This window comes from Nipponia nippon, unplaced genomic scaffold (genome assembly GCF_047370975.1).
Source record: "Nipponia nippon isolate SJK-2023a ecotype South Korea unplaced genomic scaffold, ASM4737097v1 scaffold_3, whole genome shotgun sequence".
Taxonomy (NCBI): Eukaryota; Metazoa; Chordata; class Aves; order Pelecaniformes; family Threskiornithidae; genus Nipponia; species Nipponia nippon.
In genome coordinates this window covers 70818681-70829723 of record NW_028262347.1, presented here as the reverse complement: position 1 = coordinate 70829723, position 11043 = coordinate 70818681, and the positions used below count along the sequence as shown (strand labels likewise).

The following is an 11043-nucleotide window of genomic DNA, read 5'->3' as shown; positions in this document are numbered from 1 at the left end:
TGTAACCAATATGATGATGAAGTAGATATTAAAGGAATATACACCTATTTACCTGCTAGTGGAATAACTCTTTGGAAGAAAAAAATTCAAATATCATCTGAAGGAGATTATCAGGCTCAGGAAGTAGCTGAGCTACTGAACTACACCCTGGTACCCTGACAGGTGATAGCAGGCCCCGGGGTGAATGAATGAAAAAACCGTATGCGGGTGCGTTTGCTGTTTTGCTGATAGTGACTTCTTCACAGGTAAGCAATCCAGTGTGTTTACTTTCAGTTCAAGTTTGTTTTGTTTACATTGAGTACCATTGCTGCTAACTTCCAATGAGGTGACACAAAGCAACAGGTTACAAAAATGCCATCAACATCCATTCTGACAGCATCCATGTCACAATACACAATGATGTACCGGAATTATACAAAGACAAAAAAAAATATATATATATAGCTAATTATTCTGACTAGAACTGAAACTGACAGCGAAAAAGAAAAGAGCCCCCCGCCCTGACCCCGAAGCCCCTGCAGGAATCTGTACTGATGCTTTGGCAGCCTCATAGCAATAAAGCAATAATCAGCCCTTCACATGCCAAAACCTTGTTTTTGTAACATCGTGAATTCCTGGCTCAGAGCAATAGTTACATCTGTTAAAGCACTTTTTTTTTTTTTCTTTCTGCCCCCCCCCCCCAACCTGAATCAGCTTCATTTTACACAGGGTTAATACTTACTAAAAATAATAAACAAATGAAGGGTATAGGCACCATAGACTGCTTGGACAGTTAAATGCTATAATAATGGAGTCTAAGATATCCCAGCTTGAAACTCAGCTGCCCTTCATCTAAAACAAGAGCCTGATCAGTGACGTTACTGAAAAGGTTGGCAAAAAGAGCAATCCCTCTGCTTAGTTAGTAGTAGCACAGTCAAGAAACGAAACCACCCCATCTCTCAGTGTCGGCTGCCTGCTTCAGCTTCAGGCTTCACGGTTTGGATTTCTGCTCGTCAGTCCGTTCCTCGGGTCTTGTGCTCCCCCCAGACCCCATGTACATCAGTGCTGTAGGAAACAGTCAAATCCATGTACCCAGCAAACCCCCCCACCCTCCCACCCCCTTTTCTCTTCACAATCTCCAGATTTCTTCATGTATGTTCATGCCTCGCTATTCACTAATGAGGTATTATTAGATACTAACAATGCCTGCTTCTCCTATGGACGTTAGCACAGACCAGTGACACATGAAGAAAGCTCTTCAGTCAACCATTAAAAAAATATTGCACTTGCTTTAACCTTAAGCCCAACCTGCACAGAAGAAAAAAAAAATTAAAAAAAATCTAACCAAAAAAACCCAACACTGTGGAGCAATCTATATTATGCACATATAGTGTCTTTTCCTTCATGTTGTTTAGTTGAATTTGGTCCAGTATTTTAAAAAAATGTCCAGAAATTAAACAGTTCAAAAGACACCGCAGGCTCGTTAAGGCTTTGTCTCCCCAGTGCTTCAGAAAGTTAAAAGTTTCTTTCTTTTATCGTCCTTGTACTGCAAAGCAGCAGTCTCTCGTGGCAGAACAACTGGCCGTTCAAACCATCAAAAGAAAAAAAATCAGAAGCAAGGGAAGATGGGTGTGCTTCATGGTCTCACCTGGAACCAAACAAACAGAATGCTTTAGAAATAAAAAAGGAAATACATACAGTTCTTGGCATTTATTTCTACCATACAGACTGGGACTGCAGCCCACCGGTACAAGCAGCTGGGCTCTGGGATGCAGAGTAGACAGTAAACTACCTGAACATTAGGAAAAGTGAGGCAAATCGGGGTTCATTTTACAGGCAGGGGAATGTCGTATGCAGAGGCTAATAAAGGCGCATGTGCACCACAACAGACACACAGCGGGGACGGCTGGTGTTGGTGCCCACAGGCCAGCTCTTCACCAGCTCTTTGAGACGTCAGTTTGTGTTGAAAGTCTGTAGCTTCCTGCTTCACCCAAAAGTAAATATTAAGGTTATGGATGGGTTATTACTGCCACCTAATGAACTAAAGCTCATTAGCTTAAACAGCAGTGACTTATGTCCTCAGAGCTTGTCCCCACCAGCAAACCTCTTGGTGGGTTGGAGCCCTGTGTTTTACTCTGCAGCTGGGGACTGGGCTGGGCTGGCTGCATGCAACAGGTCAGGCACTGGGGCTCAGTGGGAAGGCAAGATGGTCGCTTTGCTTATGCTAATGGCAGTACCAGTTCCAGACCCCTCCTGTTCCACGTTAGAGCTTTTTGGTTACCATCTTGTCTTCCAGCAGGCTCTGTTGCCACAACAGCAGTGCTGGCAGAGTATCCCCAAACCTCTGCCAGCCTTGGTAACCTGGCAGTTGGTGACTTGAGAATGACTGGATATTAAAGTCCTCTCCTCCTTTCAGCTTTCTAAGGAGCGTTAGGACAAGTGGCAGGGAATGGTTAGATGGCTCACTCAGGATTTCTGGATTCTCTTGTTCTTTGAACGAGTGAGCCGATATACTCTTACAGTGCTGTGGAAAGTATAGCAGATTATTTACTGCGAGAGGCTAGAGGGATATTCCTTGCACTGTCCATGTGAACATCACCTCAGAGAGGGATGAGGCCTGGAAAGCTCCAAACTGCCAGCAAAACTCCTGGAGCAAACACCCATGATGCTGGTTGCTACCGAGCAGCCGGGATGCGAGGCTGTGGGCATGGTGCAGCGCTGGGCTTGCCTGACTTACCACTTGTGACGCTGAACTAGGACTTGCTGACGTTCTCATATATGACATCGCTGATGCAGAACTGCTGCTTCTTCTTTTGCCACATCAGTTGCACACACTGGTGAATAAAAATGTATTGTTCCTGGAAGAAAAGACCAAATGAATGGGCGTTTTTGCACCTCAGAAAGCATGACAAAAACCTAAAGAGTGAAACAGTTTGATAGTTCACAGTAACAGCCTGCACAGCTTCTCCGTCTCTCCCTCCTCAGCCCCTCACAACATACACCGAGTTGTCAGCTCCCAAAATAATAGCCTGCAATTGTTACAGATAGCAGCTGGGGATGGACAAAAGCCACCTGAGCTGCCCTGGCATCTAAATCACTTATTAATAAACTGAATGATGATGGGAGATGAGAATAGAATAGAACAGAATAGAATAGCTTAGGTCAGTTGGATCTGAGCTAAAGTGGGTCTACTTTATATTGCCTGAAAATGAATTAATTCCCAGAAAGGTACATGACTGCTTTATGTGCAACAAATTAAACCCATGCCACCTATGCACCTGAAATACTTTAATGGACTTCATGTTCCTTAGTGCTTGACTTCTTTACCAATAAAAAGCTGAAATGTGACTTTGTTCACAGAGCAGTTAATTATTTGGGGAGTTTTCAGCCTCTGTGCAAATGACACTATAAGTAAGTCGGGTCAATCACACACACAGGTGTGGACATTTGTGGACAGGTTTTTGTGCAACAAGACTGTGGTTATCTTTGGTTTTTGTTTTAGTTATGGGCTGGCTTTTGTAAGCATTATCATCATACCTATTAAACACTGTAATTCAATTTGGAATAACCTTAATTGATGACTTTTAGATTTCAAAGAGAAAGAAGGCAAACCCTGATGAATCCTTACACTAAGCTTTATGTGCACAGGGAGCAAGTGGATCTCCAGCAAAACCAACTGTCCCAAAACCTGAGTCTGGATTTCAGCCCCTACCCCTAGTGGTCTGCTGATGCCAGGAGATATCAATGTAAGTTTCAAGCATATTTCAGACCACAGAAATTTCCTCACATCCACTAATTTGGAGTGACTGGTTTCCATTCAGGGTATTCTCCAATCTAACCACCTTTTTGGGCCTGTGCCATTTGTTTTTTTAAACTGCTCAGCGAGACACTGCCAAGTTTCCAGTGTAGAGGCAACGTGAACCCAGGTGAGCTGTGTGTGGTTTCAGGTTTTTGTAAGGCAAGCCTTTTTGGTGGCCTCTGCGCCTGAGTGCCAGTGCCACCTAGTGATCCCCGCGGCCAGGCTTGGCCACTGCCTGCAGCACCAGGTGCTCAGCGACTGTCAAAGCCCAGCCCTTGACATCAGCCCCAGGCGGGCAATGACTTAGTACATGGAAAAAAACATAAAAGTCACATCGCCTCTGGAGTGGTAATGCACTTGCAGCTGAAATCAACCATCAGGATTTGTTTCTCTGGTGTTTACATAAGGATCTGCCTTGGATTAATACAGTGAACTGTGATGAAAAGCGGTAGTTTGATAGGAATGATCTCGAATGGTCTGAGAATAATGACCTTTTTTCATTTCTAGATGCTAGTTGTTGTCCTGCAGGTTGTCCTCCTCTTCTCGCCCTGCTAAATCTTCTTTGCTTTGCTGTGGTTTCAACAATCCTTGGCAACAAATTACCTGCCAGACCTAGCCTGCAAACAGTGACGGTGGCACTTCCAACTGTATGGAGGCTGCCAGCTTATACTGTGTCTAACCAGTGAAGAGTACAACAGGCGTGAAATCTTGCCCTCATTAGCAGAGGAACTGGGAAGGTTTCAGATGCATAAAAGCTTCTGCTTCGGAAAGAGTTTGTGATTTTTTTTTTCCATTATATATTCTAACAATATGACTATTCTCCTGACATTTGCCTTAAAAACAGAAAAAGAACTACCTAGTAGATATTTGGGCAGGGAGAGGGACAAGGAGGGGGCCTGGCAGACTCACAATCCTTTTGTCTGTTTTGCTCGTTATATTTGTGTAACTAAGTTACTACATTTGGCCAGATGATACCCTCTTGAACAAGGTGAATGGCTGTCCAATACTGATATCATTTCATGAGCCATTAATCCCCTCAGCAAGCCCAATTCTTTTCAAAATGGTTTGAAAATTTCATATGGTAATCTCTTCTAATGCATTTTTTGCATATTAATTTCACAGAAGGTGAGAATAACTCATCCTCTCTGGAAGACATCACTGAGATTGTAGATCTATTATCAGACCCACCTATGCAGCAGATTAATAACGTGACAATATTACAATGAAGATGAAAAACTTAATTGTAACTATTCATAGCTATTTTGTCAAGTGTTCAGAGGGAACAACAGTCGTTGGACAGGAACATGCTACAGAGAGGTATGAAATAGAGCCGATGATACATTCTTAATGTTGAAGTGAACTGATCTTACCTCTGTCTGCACCATGGACATTCTGTAGGACCGCATGTCAGACACCAGGCCCAATATATCTACGAACTCATGATCACGAATGTGCTGTAAGAGCCGATCCAGGGCTATGAAGGTTCCTGTTCGTCCCACTCCAGCACTGCAACACACAGAGACATGCATCTCATTTCAGGCTTTTCTGATGGGGACGCAGAGGAAAATCAGTGGTACTGCAAAAAGCAGGTGTCCTGCAGCTGCGATAATCAGATGTAGCTAATCTGACGTCAGACAGGCTGGTTAATCTGTAGGATTTAATGCCGAGCAACCCTTCATCCATTGTTTAGGCATAATGTATGGAGTGGATGGAGCTGCAATTATTTCACCTTCCTATACTCCTCTTCATGCACTCACATGCAGAATGTGCATGCACACCCTCATCTGCCCTTAGCTGTCTGCTCTTCTTACTTTCACTGCTCCCCTCAAAGATTTCATGAGACGTCTCTAACTACAGGGGCTGTAGCCGTAACTGCAGAGACTTGCTCGGCAGTGATTGCTGCACAGAGGCAGCTGGGGTTGAACCTGCACAGTTCAGTTCCACAGCTCTCCACACTGCAAAGCTCTCAGCTTTGCAAAGGCACTGCACTACTGCAGTTCATCCTCAACGGACAAGCTACCCAGAAGAGTCTACGCTCCAGGACTTCTGCCTTGGGACCATGAGACAGAAATAGTCAGCAAGCACTCAGCTGACAAATCTTCACCCCCCCCCAAAGGGAAGCTTAGTGACTAGAAAAAAGACATACTGTTTTCATTTAGAGATTCTTAGGGGCATTTGACTCTTTGCATTGTGATTTCACATGTAACATTTAAGTCTGATTTCATTATGAGTGTGACTTTAGAGGTTTTATAGAGTTTCATATAGCATCCCAACACCATACCTACTACTAAGGATAGAAGTGTGTGTCTTTTAGCAAAAGTTCTTTCTGCTGTCTTGTCATATTTTTCAGAAAAGCCTTGCAAGTATTTGCAATAAAGTTTAACAGTTCATCTCAACACAGTTCAACATAACTGTCATGAACCAGGTTTTTTTTTTTTTTTTTGCTTGTGTTTAACAAATTGTTAATATCTCGAATGAGATGAATACAATGGAACTCCTGATCTATTTATTTGACAGATTCATTAATTGATAAATTCATTGTGTGCCTTCTTTAACATTTGAGAACAATTGCTGTAGGAGTTGATCAATACATTCTTTTTCCCCCCCTTCCACTGATTTTATAGCATTGCTACTTTTAACCTATGTGGTCTAATATGTACAGTATACTCTCAAAATATCTCTCTCTGCTGCTAGAAGCATCCTAATTAAAAAGAAAATACTACAGTTGTTAGCCCGCTTTCTGGTACTTGCCTCTATTCCTTCCCAGAACAATTAAGTGGTATATAAGGGTGATTTCACTACACTACATATAAATCTCTTCCCTGGCTTACTAGCACCTTTCTTGATATTAAGACTCCCAGAACAATATCCCCTATGAATTTCTCCATTAAGTTACAGGGGAGGGCTGCACGATTTGCTGCTTTTACAAATACTGCTGCTGTTTTGCATTCCAGTAGAACACTAAGTGCCTTATCTGGAAACTAGCAATGATATTGCTATAAAAGACTGTTTTCTGGGAAGGAGCTCTGGAGAGTGCGCAAAGTGATGGCAAGAGAGAGTCAGTGCCGACCATCACATCAGCACCAGGAAAGACAGCGCTGGAGGGTGCGGACACATTGTGCAGCAGCGTAACTGCTGCCTCTGGGGTGGGGGACGTAGCATTGGCTGAGATTAATCTCATCGAGCCTTGACTTCCATTAGGAGTGTGTCACCATAATGCACACATATTCATCCATTGCAACCCATCTATTTATGTATTTCTGAGAAATCTGTTGTGAGTAGCTCTCGCACTAGGAGCCACAAAGAGGTCTGAAGTCAGTTGTGAGAGCTGCATCGGGAACCAATCTGGTATGATATCATCACTAACATGGCAGCTGCGCCCAGAGAGGCCAAGTAAGTGAACATCTTAATAAAAGGCCAGCTGATGCACGAGAGATAAATCTGATAGTATATAAAACAACATTCCTCCCCCAAAAAGAAAAAAAAGTATAACTGCTATCATAGGATACCGGTATTACTGCTAGCACAGGATAGTGCTCTTCATGTCACCTCCTGAATGCACTGAAAGCCAAGTGACCAGAGGAGGAGGATCTGTGCAGAGACACACTTCTGCAGTGGAGCAGCACACCGCAGCAGGCTGCTGGCCAGACCACACCATCTGTACCATGAAGGTGTGGAAATGGGAGAGCAGGGGCAGGCTCTGAGCTGGTGTAAATCAGGATCGCCTGCTGCACCTCCTGGAGCCATTTGTTTATAATATCCAAAGAGCTGACTACTCCAGAAAGCAGTGCCTTCATGTTTATGGCTGCAGGCTGAAATCCCAGCCCCACTGTAGTCAAAGAGGGGGACTAATCCTTTACCCTTAACACCAAAGAGAACAATTTCCAGCTAACAGGTGAGCAGCACCCCAAAATCTCTCCTTCCAATGGTTTCCCAACCTAGTCAACAAGTTACAACCTTTAGCTCTCCATTTCCTTGAAGCGTTTACCTGCAGTGTATGATCATGGGGCCTTTACTCTTTGCTGATTTCTGCCTGACCATCTGTACAAACTGGAGGATGCTTTCGGCAGCATTGGTCGTGGGGACACCATGATCTGGCCAGGCAGTGTAGTTAAAATGCATCACGTCTTGCACCTCATCAGCCTAATGGGAAAAGCAAAACAGCAACATGTTCACAGGAGTTTTAACAGTGCAGTCACGCTCAGTCAGACTGAGGGGTTTTTGTCATTTTGTGGTTGGGTTGGTTGGTTTTTTTTCCCAAATACAGCCTAAGAAAGTGAAGTTAGCCAAAAAAATGGCAAAGAGTTTACATGCTATTTGATTAAAAAGGGGAGGAGGTATCAGGCCATCATTATCAAAAAGGCATGAACTTTTGTTTCTGGGATTGAGATTTGTTTTTTATTTTTTTTCCTCGTGGTGGTTTGATTTGATTTTGCTTTTAAATCAAGACTGTTGCATTTTTCAAGTTTAGGCTTTCTTCTTTCTATTCCATTCCCTCTCCTTTTCTCATTTTGCCACAGATAAAGGACAACAATCAAGACTGGACTCTTGAGAGTTTTTCTTTTCAAGTTTCAAAGCAAAAAAAAATACCAAAAGGGAAGAAAAAATCATTACAGGGGCAAAAGAAATATTTAGAAAAATATCCATTATTATAAAAAAGGTTTATAATGCTAAAAACTCTAGTGGCTTCCGGTGAAATAAGATCCTCAACACAATTCATTTTGTCTTTGTGACTTAAAGGAACTCAAGACATGGGGAGGGGTGGCGGGGGTGTCATCACCAAAACCTATGGCAAGCAATGCTTTTAGTTTTGCCATTCTGGGTCAGGCTAAATAACCCTACTGCAATAACCTCTCTCCAGTCACAGGCAATAGCAGACCCTTAGGCAAAGGATATTGAAAAATGAGATCAGCACAAAAGACCCTGAAGTAGCTGCTCTGGGTTTGGTAAAGGACAGTTTACCTGAACTGCAAACTGCAGTCTCATCATTATTTTCAATGGATGCCAACAGCCTAAAACATCGTGTTTTATGCATTTGCCTTCCTAGCCTGCACCCTGTGAGCACTTTGTAACGCAGTGAGGCATGGCTGAGTAGGACTAAGGTCCCGGGCCAGTGCTGACATGCCAGCTTTTTTCATGTCCCCTCCATTTCTCTAACCTTTCCTTCACAAGCTGGTGCCTTCAAGGAACTGGTGCAGAAAACAAAGCTGGAAAGAAATGCTTGAAAATCTGAAGAGCTTTAATTTGGACATCTCATGCTCTCACATGTATTTCAATACTTTATAGGAATATATGAATATTGCAGAATTGCCCTTTTGAAAAATATTTTCAATTTCTACATTGATATTTTCAAGTTTTGAATAGCTTCTAGCAAGAAAATATGCCTGAGAGAAAGAAAAGAAGTTTACGTATTTGTTGTCACTATTTTTTGGCACCACAGAAACGTCCAGAACTCTGGTATTACTTTGTTTCAGTCTTGCATTTTGCTGAGAATTCACAGAGATGACAATTTTAAAGGAAAGTTTTGTGATTTAGCCATTTGCCTGTGTGGAGTGAGGTTAAGGCCATCAGTCTTTCTTTTAGGCATTTTCCACTGAATGCCAGAAATGGACAAAATTTAAAGAAAAGGCTGCACAGAAATTACTCCCGCTCTTTTAGTAGGGCCACGCAAAATGTTTTACTTACATAGCTAATTCGGAAATTCCTATAAACCCAGTCTGTGTGTTCCTCCTCGGACAGCATCTCTACTGTGATGTCCCCATATGCAACAGGATCTTCTGTAAAAGGCCAGTAATGATCACATTTCACCTGAAAGGGAAATAAATACATACATATTTGTATTTATATAAATATATAAATATGCATATATAAAAAAGCACAATCAAAAGTATATTGAACCTGTTTTAGAAATGTCTACGATCCTATTTACTTGATGCTACAATAAGAGGTAATATATCCTGCAATGACTTTCAGCCTGATCATTCCTATTTGTGTACTGTGGATATAAGCTGTACATTGGTTTTCTGAAAGGTAGCATTAGTACAGTGAAAAATGGAAATACATAGTGTCTTTGTAGATTGTTACTTTTCCTAATAGGATAGGTCTAAAAGGAACAAAACATGGGGAACAAAAATACACATATTAAAAAATTATATTCCAAATATTCCTATTATAATGTCAAGGAAAATGTAAAGCATAATCCTTCTACTTTTTTTATTATTTAAACTTAAAAGCACAGAATCACAGAATGGTTGAGGTTGGAAAGGACCTCTGGAGGTCATCTTGTTCACCCCGCCCTGCTCAAGCAGAGCCACCTAGAGCAGGCTCCTCAGGACCATGCCCAGACAGCTTTTGAATATCTCCAGGGATGGAGACTCCACAACCTCTGGGCAACCTGTGCCAGTGCTCAGTCACCCTCACAGTAAAAAAGTGTTTCCTGGTTTCAGATGGAATTTAATGTGTCTTGATTTGTGCCCATTGCCTCTTGTCCTGTCACTGGGTACCACTGAGGGCTCCCTTGTCTCTATTCCCTCCCATCAGGTATTTATACACAGTGACAAGATCCCCTGAGCCTTCTCTTTTCCAGGCTGAAGAGTCCCAGCAATCTCAGCCTCTCCTGACATGAAAGATGCTCCAGTCCCTTAATCACCCTGAAATGCCTGCCAGAAGTGAATGAAGTGCCATTCCAGGTCTGGTTATGACGCTGCCTCATGATCAGAAAACAATGCAAAGAAATTCACCAGAAAATAAATACGTTTTCAGAGTAGTTTCTTTTATACTATGTGCAAGATTTTGTTACATACCCTTCTTTTCTCATTACACTGAGTGAGCATAACAATAATTTGAGATTTTTGCTGGAGAACCATCTTCCAAAAATCATTCCTAGTTTCTGGCAGTGGCCCTTGGGTTGCAATATATTCCTGGGGTGAATTATAACCCTAAGAAACAAAGAGACAGGTGCTGTTTACCAACATGATTACTGCTTCAGAACACATATTTTTCTCTGGCATATGTATTTTTTAGCTTGCTCAAGTTCAATTTGTACTTTTAAAAGTGATTTCTAGTATAAACTACTTCATGATTTTTTTGTATTTATTTTGAGATTACAACTTTTTCCAGTTTTTGATGCTCCCAAAGTGTAAGCAATCTGGAATGAAGGACAGAAGATGAAGCTGTTACTATACAAATCCTTTGCCCAGAGAGCCGGAAAGGCAACATTAAGAAAACAAGTAATGAGAATCCTAAATCAAAGTTCCAGCTTCTTA

The 11043-nt window shown here is 42.1% G+C and overlaps 1 protein-coding gene across 3 annotated transcripts in view; it reads right to left on the bottom strand.

The window, feature by feature from the left end:
- Positions 1-1105: 1105 nt before the first annotated feature.
- The window catches only part of PTPRO (protein tyrosine phosphatase receptor type O), a 155843-nt gene continuing 145905 nt past the window's right edge, over positions 1106-11043 (bottom strand). For all 3 annotated transcript variants that reach the window (XM_087767500.1, XM_087767503.1, XM_087767504.1), the window contains 6 exons: positions 10582-10716; positions 9464-9586; positions 7767-7921; positions 5149-5284; positions 2717-2837; positions 1106-1627 (listed from right to left, as the gene is read on the bottom strand). In XM_087767500.1, coding sequence (XP_087623626.1) covers positions 2733-2837; positions 5149-5284; positions 7767-7921; positions 9464-9586; positions 10582-10716 — 654 coding nt within the window. In that variant the 3' untranslated portion in view covers positions 1106-1627; positions 2717-2732. The remainder of the gene's footprint in view (positions 1628-2716; positions 2838-5148; positions 5285-7766; positions 7922-9463; positions 9587-10581; positions 10717-11043) is intronic.